Source organism: Globicephala melas, chromosome 11, assembly GCF_963455315.2.
Source record: "Globicephala melas chromosome 11, mGloMel1.2, whole genome shotgun sequence".
Lineage (NCBI taxonomy): Eukaryota > Metazoa > Chordata > Mammalia > Artiodactyla > Delphinidae > Globicephala > Globicephala melas.
Window position 1 is genome coordinate 81,949,515 of NC_083324.2, and position 18,307 is coordinate 81,967,821.

The following is an 18,307-nucleotide window of genomic DNA, read 5'->3' on the forward strand; positions in this document are numbered from 1 at the left end:
CCTTCTAGGCCGTTATGAGGAGTTTGGACTTTACCTGAGAAGAGTCTCTTTCTGTGTCAGTTGGACTGTTTATGTTCCTCTGCCTCCTTCAGTTGCTATCCTGTCATTCCTGCTGTTCCCTGCCTGTGTCTCTGGTCCTCTGCCGTAGCACCACGTACCCCACACGTACCTGACCCTTCATGCAATTACAGGGGGAGGGGGTGTCAAAAAGGTATGAGGAAGGGGCACCAGAGGGCCCCTCTTCTTTTGTTTCCTGGCTAAATATGTACCAGATGCTGAGGGTTTTCCAGACTGGACACGTGAGACATTGGTCTGGGTGGGTGTGGGAGCCACACTCCCTGTAGCTCTCTGATGAACCTTGCTCAGGATTCTAACAATGTAGAGCTAAGCTGCCCGAGTTCATGTACTGCCTCACCAAGGTGGAAGGTGGCTTTGGACTAAGTTCTGGCTAGTGGGATGCAAGCAGAAGGTTGCAGGGTAGGTAGTAAAAGATAACTCTTGGATACGTGCCCTTTGCTCAACTTCTGAATCTCTTTCTCCATCTTACCTCTTGGAATGAAGGTGCGATGCCTGGAGCTTTAGAAGCTGTCTTGGAACCTAGGGATGGTGGGAGGGTTGCTGGAAGGCTTGGCGATTTTGTGGAGTTGCCATACCAGCCCTGGACTTTCTGGATTTCCTACACTTCCCCATCTGGACGGCCTTTACATGAGAGAGACATGAACTTGTTTCAGCCACTATCCTTTTGGGTTTTCTATTCTATAGAACTTAATTGAGTCTTCAGCAGTACAATGAGTTGCTATCCTTAAAAAAAAAAATGCAGCCATAAATCCATGTGCTCTTTATTTGTTTTGCTTTTTTCCCCTTATTTAATTGGAATTCTGTAACTTTCTGAATTTCATTTGTATATATTAGTCTGTTTAGATTTTCTTTCCCCTTCTTCAGTCAGTTAGGTCTTTTAGTTTCTTTTTTAAAAAGTCACTTAGTCAAGATTTTCAGTTTTATATGCACATAATTCTTCAAATTGTTCTCAAAATTATCTCCAGTATATGCTTTTTCATGTTTCCATTTTTTCTGTATTCTCCTTTTTAAAAAATCTTTATTAGAGCAGCCAATGGTTTATCTAATATAGTAGAATTTTTAACCCATAAGGACAAATAGGGCTTATTTTTCTTTCTATAACTTGCCTGCACCACAATCAACTTGTAATTTTATCTTTATTATCCTATGGTTTCCAAAGATTTATTTTGTTAATTAAAATTATTTTTCTTTAGTTGAATGTTTATCATCATTTTTTCTTGGTCAGCAATTTAAGTGTTTAAGGACATAGAATTTTCTCTGAGCAAAGCACTCTAGGCCCTGCCACCGTTTTAAGGAGGCCACCCCTCACTGGGCAGGACTATACTTGGATAAGACAGGACTGCAGGGCACCTAGAGGTAGAGATGAACTTAGCAATATCCAGATGGTGCCTTCACTTATCCTGCACGAAGGTGGGGTCTCTCAGTTATCCAGTGGGTCTGAGGCTCCAGAGTGGGTACGTGTGCTTGGACTATGGGGACAGAGAACAATAACATTGGGGTTGCTTGTATAGGGGAGGAAACAATCATTTTCCTCTACCCATCTTAGGTTCTCCAACCAGGGACCTGTAAATAAGACTAACAAGAGAAAAACAAAAGTTTATTAACATGTTGTGAAATAATAATAAAACATATGTATGTATATATATATACACACACACATATATATGAATACACACACACACACACATTGGCCTCTTCCCTTGGTTCCTAGTACAGAGCTCCTAAATCCCTTGGAACTTCCTAGGTGATAGGAATGTCTCTTGTTCTAATGAGGCAACTCTTGGTGAGCTCTTGGATAGATCAGGATGGGGACTAATCACCAGAAGGACCAGGCCATGATTAGTTGCTTGGAACTTTCAGCCTCACTCCCTAGCCTTTGGGAACGGAGGAGGGGCTGGAAATTAAATTGATGGTTGATCATGCCCACATGATGAAGCCGCCATAAAAATCCTCAAAGCACAGGGTTTGGAGATCTTCAGAATTGGTGAACACATCCACATGCTGGGAGGGTGATGTACTCGAACTCCATGGGGACAGACACTCCTGTGCTAGGGACCTTTCTGGACCTCATCCTATGCATCTTTTCATTTGGTTGTTTATTTGTATCCTTTATCATATCTTTTATTACATAATAGACCAGTAAACAAAGTGTTTCTCAGAGTTCTGTGAGGTATTCTAACAAATGATCAAACCCAAAGAGGGGATCATGGGAACCTCCAATTTATAGCCAGTCAGTCAGAAGCACAGGTGACAACCTGGACTTGCAACTGGCTTCTGAGATGGGGGTGGGAGGGTGGTTATTGCTCAAGCAGATCTCACCAGGTCTGGTAGCTGTCCACACTTACTACATCAGATTATTGATGGCTCAGATTATTAATCATGTCAGTGGTTAGATGAGTCATTGCATTTTTGATTTTCATGCTCCTGTCTGCAGTTGACAGAGACAATTGCAGCTTTTCCTCATCCCCCATCTATGAGTTTAAATGGCACCAAACAAACTGGGAGAAGTCAGACCTCCTGGTCTCTGAGTCACCCTCCTGGGTCACTCAAGAACTCTTAGAAATCGAAACTCTGAACCCATTGAAGAGGGATGGAGAGGACAAAGCATAATCATCGCTATTATCTTGCTTTTTCCCAGCTCAGCCTGACCACTTGGGGTATTTTTACAGTCATTATAGTCATTTATTCAATGCAGATTTATTAAGTATGCACTAAAAACCCAGCACTGTTTTAGGTACAAGGAAATAGCTTCGAAGAAAAGAGACGACATTTCTGTCCTCGTGGGATTCAGATTATACTCTCTATGCTAGTTAAATCAAGGAGGAGACTTTGCTCCTTCCCTTACTCATCTGGGGGAGGCAGGAACAAAGGAGAATATTGATAGACCTGGAAATAGGGCCGGAGAGTGTCAGAGAAGGAGGCCTTTGGGAAGGTGAAGATGTGGGAACCAGTGGTCATGTTGTAAAAGGATACAACTCCAGCCTCGAAGTCCAGAAATATCCCCACAACCAGGGGCTGCTCCCTTAGCTGAAGGGAAGTTAGGGGAGAGGTAAGCGCTACATAGCCATTCTTTTTGCACAGTCTGATGGCCCAGAATCCAGACTGAGGCGTCTGCACCATGACAGTGTCCCTCTGCACAGTTTCCATACAGACTCCTAAATCCCACCCAGTTCCCTCTCCCACATCCACTTCAAAGTAATGTTTTCCTGAGGTGAAGCCTTCACAGCCCAGGATACAGGGTAAGGCACTAAATCTCCTAGAAGAAGTATCAAGATTCTCCTGGGGGCATCCACGAGTCACTTGTCTCCGATCCTCAGACAGAATTAGTTCGTAATAAGCTGTATCTGGATCCAGAGTCACGCTGACTGGGGGGGGAAAAAAAGACATGATTTTTGTAGCTGAGAGCACAGTTTATTTTTTAAAAAACCAGCCTGCATTCAAATCCAAGCATTGTTTCTTTTTTTATTTTTATTTTTATTGGAGTATAGTTGATTTACAATGTTGTGTTAGTTTCAGGTGTACAGCAAAGTGAATCTGTTGTACATATACACATAACCACTCTTTTTAAGATTTTTTTCCCATATAGGTCATTACAGAGTATTGAGTAGAGTTCCCTGTGCTATACAGTAGGTCCTTATTAGATATCTATTTTTTATATAGTAGTGAAAATATGTCAATTCCAATCTCCCAATTTATCCCTCCCCCCACTTGCCCCACTGGTAACCATAAGTTTGTTTTCTATGCCTGTGACTCTATTTCTATTTTGTAAATAGGTTCATTTGTACCATTTTTTTAGATTCCACATATAAGCGATATCATATGATATTTGTCTTTCTCTGTCTGACCATCTCTAGGTCTATCCATGTTGCCACAAATGGCATCATGACGTTCTTTTTTCTGGCTGAGTAATATTCCACTGTATATATGTACCACATTGTCTCTTACTAGCTGTTGTGAGCTTAGGCAAATCATTCTCCAAGCCTCAGTTCTGTTAAATATAAAGTGGAAATCATCGTATCTGTCACCAAGCATGGTGGGGAGGATTGAAGGAGCTAATGCATGCTTAGTGCTTAGTAAAAGTCCTGGTAAGTGCCCTGTAAACGGCAGTAATAATAATGATCTCATCATCATCATCTTCAACATCATCACCATCTTAGTCACTCAGAGAAGCCAAGGAGCAGAACTAACCAGAGTTAACATGGTTACTGTCCTCTCCAAAGCCCTTCCTCTCCCTTGTAGGACTTCTAGGAATCATGGAATGTTGGAGCAGAAATGAGACCTTCATCATCTCTACTTAATTACCATTAACACTGAGGATCGGAGAAGGAAAATGACACAACTAATGTCACAGCTTGTCATTGGAAAACTCAAAATTTTACCCAGGCTTCAGGACATACACCTAGTCCCCCGACTTTTAAGTGTAAGCTCTTCTTTCTTGCTTCAGGTAATGCTCTATAGGGATTAGTATAAAGTAACACACAAGAGACTAATACACATGAAAAATATCTGACTAGAGTCAAGTAAGACATAAAAAAGTAGATAAAGTGTGATACTGGCCAGCAATGCAATTTTAAAAATGAAAGGTGGTAATGGGGTGGTCCAGCAAGAGAGTTAGCAAACCACTGTGTTACTGGGTTAAACTCTGATCATTTGGGCTGTGGCAATACGGAAAATCAAGCATTAGGAAACACTTCCACTGCTGGATGTTCTCCACTTGCCCCTCCAGATCACTCCCCACCCTTCTCCAGCCTGCTCTGTGTCCAGGAAGGCCAACCCCTATGGACACATCAACCAGGCTCCCTTCCCTCTGACTGCTATTTGGTTAAGCCAATGAGAAGCACTAGAGGAGACCACAGGGCAAAAAGAAATAGAGTTAGAAGTATTTAGTGCCCCAAGTCCCTCCCCACTAGCTATGATTTGGAGGGTCTGCATTCCTCTGCCTCTGGTTACAGCTCCCTCCATCTGCTACCGAAGCCTTGGGGAGGTAATGCCTCCCTACCTATTCCTAGCCCTGGTTTGCTTCACTGTTCCTTGATGATCACCCAAATCCTCCTCTTTGTAAATAATCCCTTTATTAAACTCTCTTCAGTCAGTCCTTATCATGAGCCTGACTCACAAAAGTTTCGGGCTTCATTAGTCTTCCCTGAATGATCCAGGAAAACAAGCTGAGAAATTAAAATGTTTACAGGTTGGTAATACCACTAGAAAGATGGTTGATGCCCGAGCTCTTTGGAAACAAAAGTCATAGACCTTGAAGACAAATGTGTCTACTCTAAGTTTGAATCTCTATACATCAAAAGATAGGATGAAAATGTAAAATGCCATACGCATAACAGAAGATATTGGCTATAATAAGCTCCCATAAATCAATAAGGAAAAGAACCCAAAAGAAAAACTCTTAAAACACAGAAGAAGCCTGAAGGGCTAATGGACTTACTAAAAGAAGCTCAACCTCACTAGTGACATTGGAGAAACTCAAATTAAGTCCACAATTAGGTACCATTTCAAATCCATCAGATGGCCAAAAATTATAAGCAGAGAGTGAGGGAGATGTGAAACAGTGGGATCTCTTATGATGATGGTAGGGTATAAAGTGATACAATTTCAAGATCTGTAGTATCTAGTAAAATTAGATGTGCATCCCTACACAGCAGCATTTTTAATTCAAGGTATATCCCCAGAGGAAACCATTCACAGGACACAAGAAAGCATGGGCAAGAAAGTTCACAGTAGTATTGTGTGTAATAGTAACAAACAAACAAAAACCAACTACACATACCTTCAGCGTCCACTCCACAAGACAATGATTTAAAAAATACATCATTTTCATTTTTTGCCACATTGCAGAGTGATTAAGAGAGTGAGTTCTAGAGAGATACTACCTGAGTTACCACCTGCTGGTTGTGGGAATTTACAACAGTCACGTAACCTCTCTGTGTTTGGGTTTCCTTATCTATAAAGGAAAAAATGCTACCTACAGAGAGCCTTGTGGTATAAAACAAGATAACACACGTGAAGCTCTTCTCATCTGTCACAGAAAGAGTGTTCAGTATGTGTGAATCGTTTTTATTGGTGCTGGTGAGAGAGCGCATGTTGCTACATTGGCACAAGTAATCTGGTAACATGCGTTAAGATTAACAACAATCCCAGCTTTAGGTATACACTCTACAGGAATGAAAGCACCAGGATATAAGGTTGCATGGACTAGAAAGTTATTGCTGCAAATGTTATAATACCCAAGTGCTGAAAGCAGCCTGAAGCTCCATCGGTAGGAATATGGTTACGTATAGTTATGATGTACTATGGAATATTAGACAGCTTTAAAAAGCAATGGGTGAGTAGGAAGAGACGATCTATGTATTAAATGTTTGTAAAAACATAGAGAAAGACCTAGGTCTTGTTACCTGCAGAAGGGTAAGAGAAACCTTGAACTTCTTTTCGTATCTCTCTATACTGTTTGAGTGATTACAATTTATTTATATTACTTTTTTAATAAGAAAAGCTTTAATAATGAGGGTTTCAAAAAGAAGAATTATCTAGTTAAAAGATGAGCTCATTTTAGAAACAGATAGACTTGAACCATGTTGTAATGCCTTCTGTGAAAGATAAGAGTAGAAAAGTCAACTCAGTTAAATCTGGACATAATTTATATAAAGTCCTTCCTTGCATCTGTACAGGATCAAATACAGAGTTGCTATTTTTTGGTAGTTGTTATTGTTGTTTGTTCTTGTTAACTTGAGGGGAAACTGAATACAGGTTCATAATCTTATCTAAAACCCCTGGGGCCAAATGAGTTTTGAAATTCAGATTTTTTTTTTTTTTTTTGCGATACGCGGGCCTCTCACTGTTGTGGCCTCTCCTGTTGTGGAGCACAGGCTCCGGACGCACAGGCTCAGCAGTCATGGCTCACGGGCCTAGCCGCTCTGTGGCATGTGGGATCTTCCCGGACTGGGGCACGAACCCGTGTCCCCTGCATCGGCAGGCAGACTCTCAACCACTGCACCACCAGGGAAGCCCTCAGAATATTTTTGATGTTATAAGGGCAAACAATACAGACACTCTAAATTATGTGCCCACCCCTGGAAGGGTCTAAGGCATTCTCTTGTAATCTAATGCATCAATATTTCTGCAGTAAAACATAAATGCAAACTAAGCGGGATAAATAAAGACTTTAAATAATCTCATATCAGTGCAGTTCAGGTTCGGCCACCGTGTCACTAAGACACAAGGGTAGCCTTCCGTGATCCTGCCTCTTGGTGTTCATACCCTTATGCAGTTCCTTCCCTTTGAGTGTGGGCAGGACCTGTGAATTTCTTCTGACCAATAGAATATGGCAAAAATGATGGGATGTGACTCTTGTGACTATATTTCATTTTATAAGTCTCCATCTTTCTGGCAGACTTGCTCTAGGGACTCTCTCCTGAGCTTACTCTGAAGAAATAATTGGCCATGTTGGGAGGCCCATGTGCAAGCAGCTGATGGCTCGCTTCTAGAAGCTGAGGGCAGCCTCTGGCCAACAGCCAGCAAGAAGCCAGGGCCCTAAGTCCCATAACCATAAAGAAATAAATTCTGCCAACAACCTGAGTGAGCTTGGGAGAGGATTCTTCCCCAGTCTAGCTTCCAGGTAAGAACACAGCCAGGCTAACACCTTAATTGCAGCCTTGTAAGACCCTAAGCAAAGGACCCAACTAAGCTGTGCCCAGCTTTATCTCACAAAACCTGAGATAATATATGTGTATTGCTTTAAACCACTAAATTTGTCTGCAGCAATAGATAATTAATACAGCCACCAAATCATTTTAGGCTAGGTCCAATTTTGCAGCCAAACAAGTTATGAAAAAATTGTCAGTTATCAGAACTTTTGGAATCTTGTAATTGTGGATAAGGGATGGTGGAAATATAGCAAGCACTGATGAAGAGAATCAAAGAAGCAGGAAGCTCAGGCTTTGGAACTGGTAAACTTGGTTTCTGTCGTGGTTCTAACATTTACCATCTGTGTTATCTGGGCCAAGGCCCTAAAACATTTGGACCACCATCATAATATTCACCTCCCTTTCTTGCATTGCTCTGAGAATTGACCAAAATATTAACAATAAACACTATGTCCCAGACACTGCTAAGCACTTTACACATGTTGACATATTTAATTTTACCGACAACCCAATGAAGTGAGAGTTGTTAATATTTTCATGTTTCAGATGGGGAAACTGAGGAGGTTATTTGCCTGGAATGACACAGCTGATAAGTGAGAGAGCAGGAATTTGAAGGGTCTGCACAGGTAACCAGCATGCCATGTCCCTGTCTAAGCACTGGAGCAAACTAACAAGGGAGAGGGTGACAGCTCAACTGAAAAGATCTGAATGACCCCTCTGGCTGTGAGCCTGCCCAGGGATAGGTGGTGAACTTGGTTACCACTTAAGGTCCCTCTGTCCGTAGCATTTAGGGTTTCTTCACCTACCTTGATAGCTCCTTAACATTTTCTTCACATCAAAGTAAAGCTCAGAAACATTGCACACAGTGTGAAGGTCCAAAGAGGGGGCCTCTGGTTGTTCTAGCTTCACAGCCCAACTCCTAGAATAAGCAGAGACCAAGACTTCTTCAGTGGTAAATTCCATTCAGCTCCATATACCCACACCCCTTCCCTCCTGCATTTGTCCAGGACTCACCTGCTCAAAGTATCTTTCACATCCTATGGAGAAAGACAAAATGTAAGTGTGGGAACATCAGCATTTCATGGGACTTGGCATGTGGGGCTGTTCTCTATAAACACTCCTTACAAAGAAGTGAAGAGAGTAACCCTGGCCTTAGATATCGATGGATACCCAGATAGAATGATTTCCATCCCGGCCCCCTGGGATATTCAGCATATCAGAATGTTTATCTTCCTTGCTGTGCTCTGTGGAGAGCTGCAGTGTCTGCAATCACATCTACCTGCGGGCTGCTTAGGATAGAGGGCCAGGAGCTTTGCCCATGCTGCCTCTGGAAAGACTTGCTTTCAGTGACCTAATTTCCTTCAGAGTGAGCCCACAGTAGAGACCATTCATTGCAAAGGTCCGTAGTGGTGAATCCATGCATAGCCCCTGTGATGGGCCATTAAGATGGTAGCAGCAGGTATCACATGGTGGTGGGACAGTCATGCTACATTCTCAGGCTACAGTGTGACCTCCAGTTCTATGAGTGGGCAATAGAAAAAACAGCTCCAGTCGTAGTTTGTCTTAATGGGCTGGATCCATTATGCAGCTGAAAGAAGGCCCCGAAAGAGCTCTGGAGGGCTCTACAAGCAAATCAGGGAGAAGGTTATCACTCATAACCTTCTTTTGGCTGCCCCACTTTGTCACCCACCAGTCATCTGGAGGAGTATTTCAGGAGACAGTTTGACAGTCAGAGTTTTGTGAACATGGGACAGAGGCAAATGGTAGCAAAAGTTATCCCATGGTTCCATTTGGCCAAGGAACCCACCATATCTATATATTTTCTGATTCACCTAAAGCCGCTCTGTAGACTAGTGAAGGCCACCTTGCAAATATTGCTGTGTATCCAAAAGAAACATTACTTTAAATTCCCTACGCTAATGTGCCATTTTTGAGTGAAACAGGCAGGCCTCGCCCAGCTTCCCATGCTTCCTCACCATTCTCCTCCTAAAAGCTCAGGAACAGATACCTTCCTTCCCTTCTCCAAGTGCATGGCCTTACCTGCAGCAGATTTTGGGCTGAGCCCTGACATTTATGCTCTAGTTGCAGGATATAGCTCTCGAGTTCATGGCTCTTCTGTTCAAGATTGGCCTCATTGTCCCTCAGTCTCCTCAGAGTCTGCTCTTTTTCTTTCTCCAGTTTCCATAGGTAAGACTTCTCTTCCTCATGAAGGAAGCTCTGGAGATTCTTAAAGTCAGACTGGATTTTTTGTTTCTGAACTTCTATCTTCTCCTAGAGCCAAGAAAGGTGGAAACCAACCAAATGTCCACTGTTGGATGAACTGATAAACAAAATGCAGTGTATAGATATAGTGGAATACTCTTCAGCCTTAAAAATGAATGAAATTCTGATACATGCTAAAACATGGATGAATCTTGAAGACATTATGCTAAGTAAAATAAGCCAGAAAAAAAAAAGAACAAATATTTTATGATTCCACTTATATGAGGTATCTAGAATAGTCAAATTCATAGAGACAGAAAGTAGAATTGTGGTTACCAGGAGTTACGAGGAAGAAGGAATGGAACTGTGCACATAAAAATAGTTAAACAGTAAATTTCATTATGCATATTTTAACACATACATACACAAAAGAACGTTTGCTCGGCTACCATAATATTATTTTCCCATGAATCATTCGAGCTGGAAGAACGTCCCAAATTGCCCGCTGCAGAGTCATGCCCGAAAGGCAGGTACTCAGATGTGGGAGAGGTTATCACCTTATTAATATCCTTCTTCAGCCAAGGTGCAGGAGTGCTAGATAATTTAATCATGGGACTACGGCCAAGGTTAAAAACTTTATCAGTGACAAAGATAAAAATGAGTTTTTATTCAGGATATAAGAAAGTAGATCTGAGTCTGAGGGAATTTCTTGAAGCAAAAGCTTGTAATGAACATCACCAAGACTGGACTTTAAGACAACCAGGCTATTAGGAGAGTCCATGATTCTCAGCAGCGGGAGGTCTGGGTATCAGGCATTTGTCATAGTTAACTACGAAATAGTCATCCACCAACTCGGGTCCACCTACTCATCCTTACGTATAAGAAACCAAATGGTACACCTTGTCGGACTCAGCTTTCATTTGGGGAGATAAGAATTGCAGTTTCCATGACTGCTTTTTCAATTTACGCAGGGTTTTGATGACTGTGATGCTGTGGTAGAGGGTCATTGACAGGGTTTCCATATGTATTCGTTATAATCAAGATCCTCCCCATTGCCCAAGATCCCAGAAATGAGGGAAGCAAGAGTGTCCTCTGGGAGTTCAAGTTCAACAACTGTACACAAAGGATTAGGCAGAGGTTGGAAGGTTGGAAGAAACCTCTGAAGGAGGCAAAATGGCTCACTGGCCTGTGGGATTTGACTGTAAGCCGATTAATTACATAAATATTTCCATAAAGGAATGCATCTCTGATCACGGGGAGGCTGGTCAGCCATGACAGTCTTTCAGACCCTAGAGGCTACAGTGCCAAGTGTGTAGGTTCTTGGAGCACTCTGGCCCTCCTTATAAATCAGATAGATTTCCTTCTTCAGTCTAATGAGCTTGAGTAATACGAACCTCAACCTGGAGTGATTCTGTTTTCTTAGTGCTCACAAAGAGTGGCTTCTGAACCTGTAAGGCTGAAAGCCATACCCTGCACTGTGGTACATGTGCCAAAGCAATAAGGTTAATAAGGCCTTCAAATCCAGAAGGTACTTGGAGATATTAAGAACTGAAACCCAGTCAAGAATGGCTCTAGGTAAATGGGCACACCTGTTCTGCTTCTCCTAACTGAGGTTTCGGGATCCTAGCCGGTTACTACTGAAAGGTTGAAGGGGTTGGAGATAAATTCTCATAGATATTAGACAACGAGGGACATAAAAACAAATGTGCTTTCTTCTTTGGGTTTTATCTGTTTGGTCTGGTTTAGTGAGAATAAGCCATCACTATGCTTTGCTCAATCATCCCCTGTACCTAAGCTCTAGGATGGAAACTAGCTTGAGATCAATAAACCCAAACTCTTACATTCCATTCGGTTATTTGCTTTGCCGTGAACACCTTCAGGTTCATACATTCCTCTTCCAGTTGCCTCAATTTTGTCACAGCTTCCTGGAGCTTCTCCTGAAGGAAAAATTGGGTGAATAAAGTCTTTTCAATTCAACAGTTCTTCATTGGGCACCTAAGGAGCATTCCAGCCCTCCAAGACTATTAGAATAGCCTGACTATTGAATATGTATTGAGTCCTTACACTTTACCAGGAAGCATGCTGAAGGCTGTATAGGCAGTAACATATTTGATTCCCTTGGCAACACTGAGCAGTTAGTAGGATTTTTAACATTATTTCTGTGCCACAGAAACTGAAGCTTAGAAAGGGGATAAATAACTTGCTCAAGGTGCTGTAACTGGTGGGTGGTTGGGCTGTGATCCCAGCTCACCTGCTGACCCTGAGCCTGAGCTGTATCCACCACCAGCAGTCTTGCCAGGGAAATTCTGCACATAAAACAAGATAAAAATCACCTAAAAAGATTTTATGAAGTAATGTGCTGACCCAAACAGAACCAATACCAGAGTGTTTGGCACACAAGGAACTTTGTATGTATTATGGTGAGTCAGGAAGGAAAGACAGACCAAGATGCCAGCTGAAGTTGTTAGAAACAGTTAATGGAGGAGGGGAGCTCGGAGACCTTTTGAAGAGTGGTATCATGAAGCCCTTTAAAAATGAGTTAGTATCCATATGAAGCTTTCAGGTTATTTTTCAAAATAGTTTCTCACATTTTCATGGAAAGCAAGTTTAAGCTAAACCAAGTTGCTACTTGTGGTCAACACTAAAAGAATTGGCTCTGGGACTTCCCTGGTGGTCCAGAGGTTAAGAATCCGCCTTGCAATGCAGGGGACGCAGGTTTGATTCCTGGTGGGGGAACTAAGACCCCACATGCCGCGGGGCAACTAAGCAACTAAGCCTGTGCACTGTAGAGCCTGCACGCTGAAACCAAGACCCGACGCAGCCTAATTAATTAGAAAAAGAAGAAATTTTATCTTGATTTAAAAAGAAAAAGAATCGGCTCTTGTCCTAAAGCCAATAGGTATACTCAGTTCTCACGTGCTCTCAAGAAAGGGCTCTATAGAACTTGTTAGCAAAAGACTGTATTGCCCCCACTATGTGCCAAGTGCTATTCTAAGCTTTACATGTATTAATGTCCCTAAAGCTTATAACAATCTCCTGAGCATGTATGTTGGAGACGAAGGGAACTACTATTATCCCCACTGATAGCCGGGGAAACCAAGGCATGCAGACATTACATAACTTTGCCCAAAGTCACCCATCTAATACGTAGCAGAACTAAGATTTCAAACTAAGCAGTCTGACTCTCAAGGCTTAGAACCATCACCCCGTGCTGCTCCTTTTACTACTTGGTGGGAAAATAATTCCAATGGGAATATCCCCATTACAGTAATTAGCTGCTCCATGGAGTTTAAGGAAGAGCTGCCGTGTGCCGAGCGGTGGTCAGTATTGACGTGTCCTGATGAAGGACCCAGAACCTTAATAGAAGACCACCTCCACGTCATAGGGGAGGGAACAAGGAGCTCACACTGGGGACGACAATTTTCTCAAATCTAGCCAGGGCAGAGAAGGAATAAGGCAGCAGGACAATGCCCCCTCCTTCGTTCCACAATAGCAAAGGTCAGCCTTCCTTAATATGCTCTTAAGTGATAAACAGGAGTTGCCCAAAACCTCTTCCTCCATTTCATACTCCATGACCAATCACTTCCAAACCCTTCCACTCATTCCCCTTCCTGAATCTTGCTTGGAACTGCTCCCTTTCCCCCTTCTTATAGGAATAATCTAAATTTTACTCTTTGGTATTCCTTTCATTGTATCAGTACCAGAATGTTCTTTTCAATGTCAACCTGATCCTTCACTGTGCAAATGAAAATCCCCCCGTGGCCAGGACTACTCTGGGCTAGGGCTTAGACTCCGAGCGGATCCCAAGTTCTGGGCCCTGACTTCCTTTCCCATGACATCACCTGCCTTCCCTGCACACACGCTCTGGCCTGGTCACAGCGAGTCAGGTACGCTCTCATAGCTGTGCCTTTGCGCAAGTGGGCCCCTCGGTCTGGAATGCCCTCTCTCTTCTCCATACTTCTACATCTGGTTACTTTTTACGTGTTCTTCAAGAGTCACTTTTGGGAAGATTCCTCAGTTACCACTCCACACCCCTTGGTGCTCCTCTCCACCATCCAAATCAGGGGACTTCAGGCAGCCGTTTTGCTGGTTTGTCTGCCCTACTAGACTGTAGGATACCTAAAAGGGGGTGTGTCTTCGTCCCCTGTGTTTTCAGACTCTATCCCATGGACTTGCACATTGTGCTTTCTCAGATTACACAGACGGTGTGAGTCAATAAAACATGCAGGTGTGCATTGGAGCACATGGCATTCTAGAGCAGGGAGGAGTTCATCGAGAGTGGATAGGGACAAGAGTGACCATCAGGCCTTGATTCAGTGAGGACCCATCATAAACTACTTCTCAGAAGAATGACATGATGAAAGTTATATTTCAGGATCCTAATCTTGGGTTTCAGGCTAAATAATTTCAGGTCTTGGGGGGCAACATGAGGCCGGGTACTCGCCAAGGTCCTCTGGCCCACCACTCACCTTGTAACCTTGGCATGCATCTTCCACCAGAGCTGTGGTGTGCCCTTTGTGCTGCAATCCTCGATCACAGCGCCAGCAGATGAGCTGGCCCTCGTCTTCACAGAAGAGACGGAGCTTCTCTCCATGTTCCTCACATGACATTTCCTGGTCCATCTCCTTGATGGCGTCAATGAGGTTTCCCAGCTGCCTGTTGGGTCGGAGGCTCGCCATTTTAAATGGCATCCGACACTGGGGACAGGAGAACATCTCCAGCCATGGTTGCATCTCACAGAAGCTCACTATGCACAAGTGGCAGTAGCTGTGTCCACAGCTGATGCTCACTGGCTCAGTTATCAGTTGCAGACAGATGGAACAGGTGGCTTCCTCCCTCATCTTCTTGGTGATTGGGGTTGAGGCCATGGCTTTTCCTGAAAATCTCTAATATTGGATCTAGAGGCAGAGATGAAGCAGCCAGAACTTTCCCACAGCGATGGAACTTCACCTTGTCTGAGCCTCTTTCCGATGCGCTGGCTGCCACTGGCCTCCACAGGTCACGTGGTCTTCTCTCTAGAGAGAAGAAATAGATTGGAATTTAGAAGACGCATCAAATGGAGCTGTGCTGTGGAATATGGTAGTGACTATTACATGTGGCCACTTTGAATTAATAACAATTAAATAGAATTTAAAATTCCATTTCTCACACCCACTAGCCACATTTCAGTGCTTAATAGGCACAGGTGATTGGTGGCTACACGAAAGCCCAGATAGAGAACATTCCATTATTGTGAAAAGTTTTCTTGGACCAAGCACTGAGAGAGATAGAGAGATGAGGCAGACTTCTTCACCAAAGTTGCAGCAAGAGCGAGAACTCAGTGAGGGATTGTCAAACTCTTTCCTGCTCTAATGAATATTAAGAATAATTAGTACCAGAGTTATTTCTTTGTAACTGGTAGTAACACTTACATCCAGGTAACCCAGGTAACTGGGTGGTCTATGAAGGATTTCATTGAGACAATCACATTTGATTCTAATTTTTTGTTGTTGTTTGTTTGTTTGTTTTGGCCGCGCCTCTCAGCTAGTGGGATCTTAGTTCCCCGACCAGGGACTGAACCCGAGCTCTGGGCAGTGAAAGCGAGGAGTCCTAACCACTGGACCGCCAGGAATTCCCTAAATTTGACTCTAATTAAACCCTCACTCCCACCCCACAAAGAACAAAAGACACCAGGTTAATAAAGTCCCCAGTGGAGACCCAACCAGGATGATAATGAAAGTAAAAAAGACAACCAGAAAAACCAACAAGTTCTTTTTGCCCTCCCTGACCTGAGGAAAAGAGAATTGGAAAGACAGCTGGGAAGAGAAGGGGTTGGTCCTGGGGTGCAGAGCGCCTGGAGAGCTAGGGAAGTGACTATCTATCTTTTCAGGCCAGGACTTGTCTCTCAGGAGAAGTTCAGGGTGACTGGAACACAGGGGGTTGGCAGAACCCAGGATGTGGGGAGGTGGGAAGCAGATGGGGAAGGTGGGGCCTCTGTAGGATCCTGGGTGCTGGACACCTAGTGTCCACCAGCGAGGACCTGACAACTAATAGACAAAGGAGGGGTGACTAGGAACAAAGGACTCGGTCCCTTCACCCACTGCTCCGGCTGCTTCGTGAACCTAGCCCTGTTCCCTGCTTCCCCATTCCTGGGATTTTGTCAGGGAGGACAGCAGAGGACGGAGGAAGAGAGTGGCTTTTCCTTTGAACTGACAGTGGCAGAATTAAAAGCAGGGATTCAACTAAAGTTACTGGATAGGCTATGTCCCTCTAATAACCAGGACCACTCTCTTGGATCCGTAGAGAATTTCTTCCGGAGACTTCTATTCTTTGGCAGGTTATCTCCCCCAAGAGATACACTAGGCTCCGCTCTGCCAGGGGTGCTTTGCTCCCGGGGAGAAGGACGTCCCCTCCTCTGAGGCCCCAGGGTTCCTGTCCTGGGCCTTCACTCACCTCACATCCTGGATCTTCGGAGATCTGACATGGAGTCTGGCGAAAGAGAAAGCAGACAGGGTGTGAGAGCTATGAAGCACAGTCCTGACCATTTTCAGAGTTCCAGCAGCTGTTATCAGGAAACAAACTCCCTTCCCCGTGCCGCCCACCACCCCACCCCCCACACGTCTCTTTTCCCTCCACCGAAAAAACCTGGGCCTGGACCCTTCCCACTCGCTTCACCATGCAGCAGGCACATAGGCACTGCTAGCTCCCTCCGTAGCTGCCGGTTCCGGAGATCTGGGTGAGGAAGTTAACTCAGACTGGACTAAACTGAGAAGTGAAACTGCCGTGGGAGGTGGCGCCCTGTAGATCCGGGGAGGAAGCTCGTGAAATCGCCGGTGTCTTTTGCACTCAGCTTGTCCTGAAAGGGAGGGGAGACAGTAGGAAAAATATTTTTCTTTTACAGCAATAAAACGAAGGGACAACTTAATAATTCAGTAAACTCTTTTGTGACCCCAGCACAGAGGATCTAAAAGCAGGAAGTCTGCCGAGTTCACAGACCCTGACGTGAGATCTTTCTACTTTTGCCACCAACCCCCTTGGGATTTATAAGCCTTTCTGGCTGATGTTATGTTTTACTATTTTTAGTCGCCGATTGTTTTAGAACTGCTCTGAAGGGTGTGGTGAAAAGAAGGGCGGTACAGTAATAGGGCTCATTGGTACCAGAGACTTTGCTCAAGCCGTTCTCCCATTCTTTTCTGTCCTGATACTGTGTCTCATTTTCCTCCTCGGTATCCCTCCGCAAGATTCAAATACTTATCAATAGTCAGAGTTAGGCACCGAGGACAGCAAACGGGAGCCACTAATGGCCCAGCAGTGAGTGGCCTCAGCTGGGGGCCATCACCTGCAACGTGCAGGAGAGACTGTGGGGTCTGGGGTTGAGTACTTGCAGCCTCAGCTCCAGCCTCTGCAGTTCAAAGTGAGAGCAAAAATACTGCCCCTACCCAATTTAGAGTTATTATTTAATGGGCCAAAAATAAATAAATAAGACCCTGCCACATTTATAGCCTTAGGTGTAAGAGGTATTTATGATAAGTGCACAATAAGTGTTTGCTTAGGAAATAAATATATGCAGTGGCCCAAAGGAGCCAGTAAGGAAGGCTGAGGACACAGGCAGGGGAAGTTAAATTTGGCTTCTGAGAGCTGCCTGGGGTAAACTCTGGGCCCCTAGCTTGGCAGGTCAGCTGCTGACCTTGAAAGCTCACGGAAGCCTGTGCTCAGGGCAACGGACCCACAGATGGAGCCTGGGGGGAGGTGGGTGCAGCCACAGTCCTGCTGGTCCAGCAGCTCAGTCTGGAGGCAAAATTGTGAAACAGGTTCCTCTCTTCCCACCCAAACAGGAGTCTCTCTTCAGCACTGCATCCTCCTGGGTGTCCACAGAGCCTTCTGTCATTTTGCCACCAGGTGACTGAATCATCGTTCTCAGGCATGTCCTGTGGTAGCAGGCCCTGCACACAGTACAGGACAGATCTACTCCTGAGGCAACCAGCACACAGACAGAAGAGAAAGAACGAGCCCCTGTATCCCTGATCTAATGATGACCCCTTACAGATTCCCACGACTTTATTGTTGTGGCTGTGACTCTGGACGCAGGCACAGCTCACCCCAAATTTGTCCTGTCAAAGGATCAGGAAAAGGAAGCTAGTGAATGCCCAAAAGAAAACAGACTGCCACTACAGGCAACACAGGCAAGACAAAAGCCTCAACCTCATGATGGGGACTGTCTTGTGACAGCTGCCCCATCTTGCACCTGTTTCTTGTTGCATGAAGGAGGGACTGGTTCACACAGAGAGCTGCAGGTCTTAAAGGGGAGAGGGATGCAGATGAGGCTTCAGAGATTTGGTCTCCAAAGGTGAGCCTAGGGAGAGACCAATCGGAGCTGCCCCATGGGGGATGCATCC

The 18,307-nt window shown here is 44.3% G+C and overlaps 1 protein-coding gene across 3 annotated transcripts; it reads right to left on the minus strand.

Annotated features, from left to right (window-relative positions):
• Positions 1 to 1,699: 1,699 nt before the first annotated feature.
• Positions 1,700 to 16,739, minus strand: TRIM38 (tripartite motif containing 38). Of its 3 annotated transcripts, none has more exons than XM_030881203.3 (8): positions 16,587 to 16,739; positions 16,365 to 16,400; positions 14,402 to 14,947; positions 11,774 to 11,869; positions 9,771 to 10,001; positions 8,745 to 8,767; positions 8,537 to 8,649; positions 1,700 to 3,443 (listed from the first exon to the last, which is right to left on the minus strand). In XM_030881203.3, exons 3-8 carry the CDS (start codon positions 14,798 to 14,800, stop codon positions 2,920 to 2,922), a joined length of 1,386 nt encoding a protein of 461 aa, XP_030737063.1. In that variant the 5' UTR covers positions 14,801 to 14,947; positions 16,365 to 16,400; positions 16,587 to 16,739; the 3' UTR covers positions 1,700 to 2,919. The 3 variants fall into 3 exon arrangements, with proteins under 3 accessions (XP_030737063.1, XP_030737062.1, XP_030737061.1); XM_030881202.3 differs by having other exon boundaries at positions 16,557 to 16,622; XM_030881201.3 differs by lacking the exon at positions 16,587 to 16,739 and having other exon boundaries at positions 16,365 to 16,484.
• Positions 16,740 to 18,307: the final 1,568 nt, after the last annotated feature.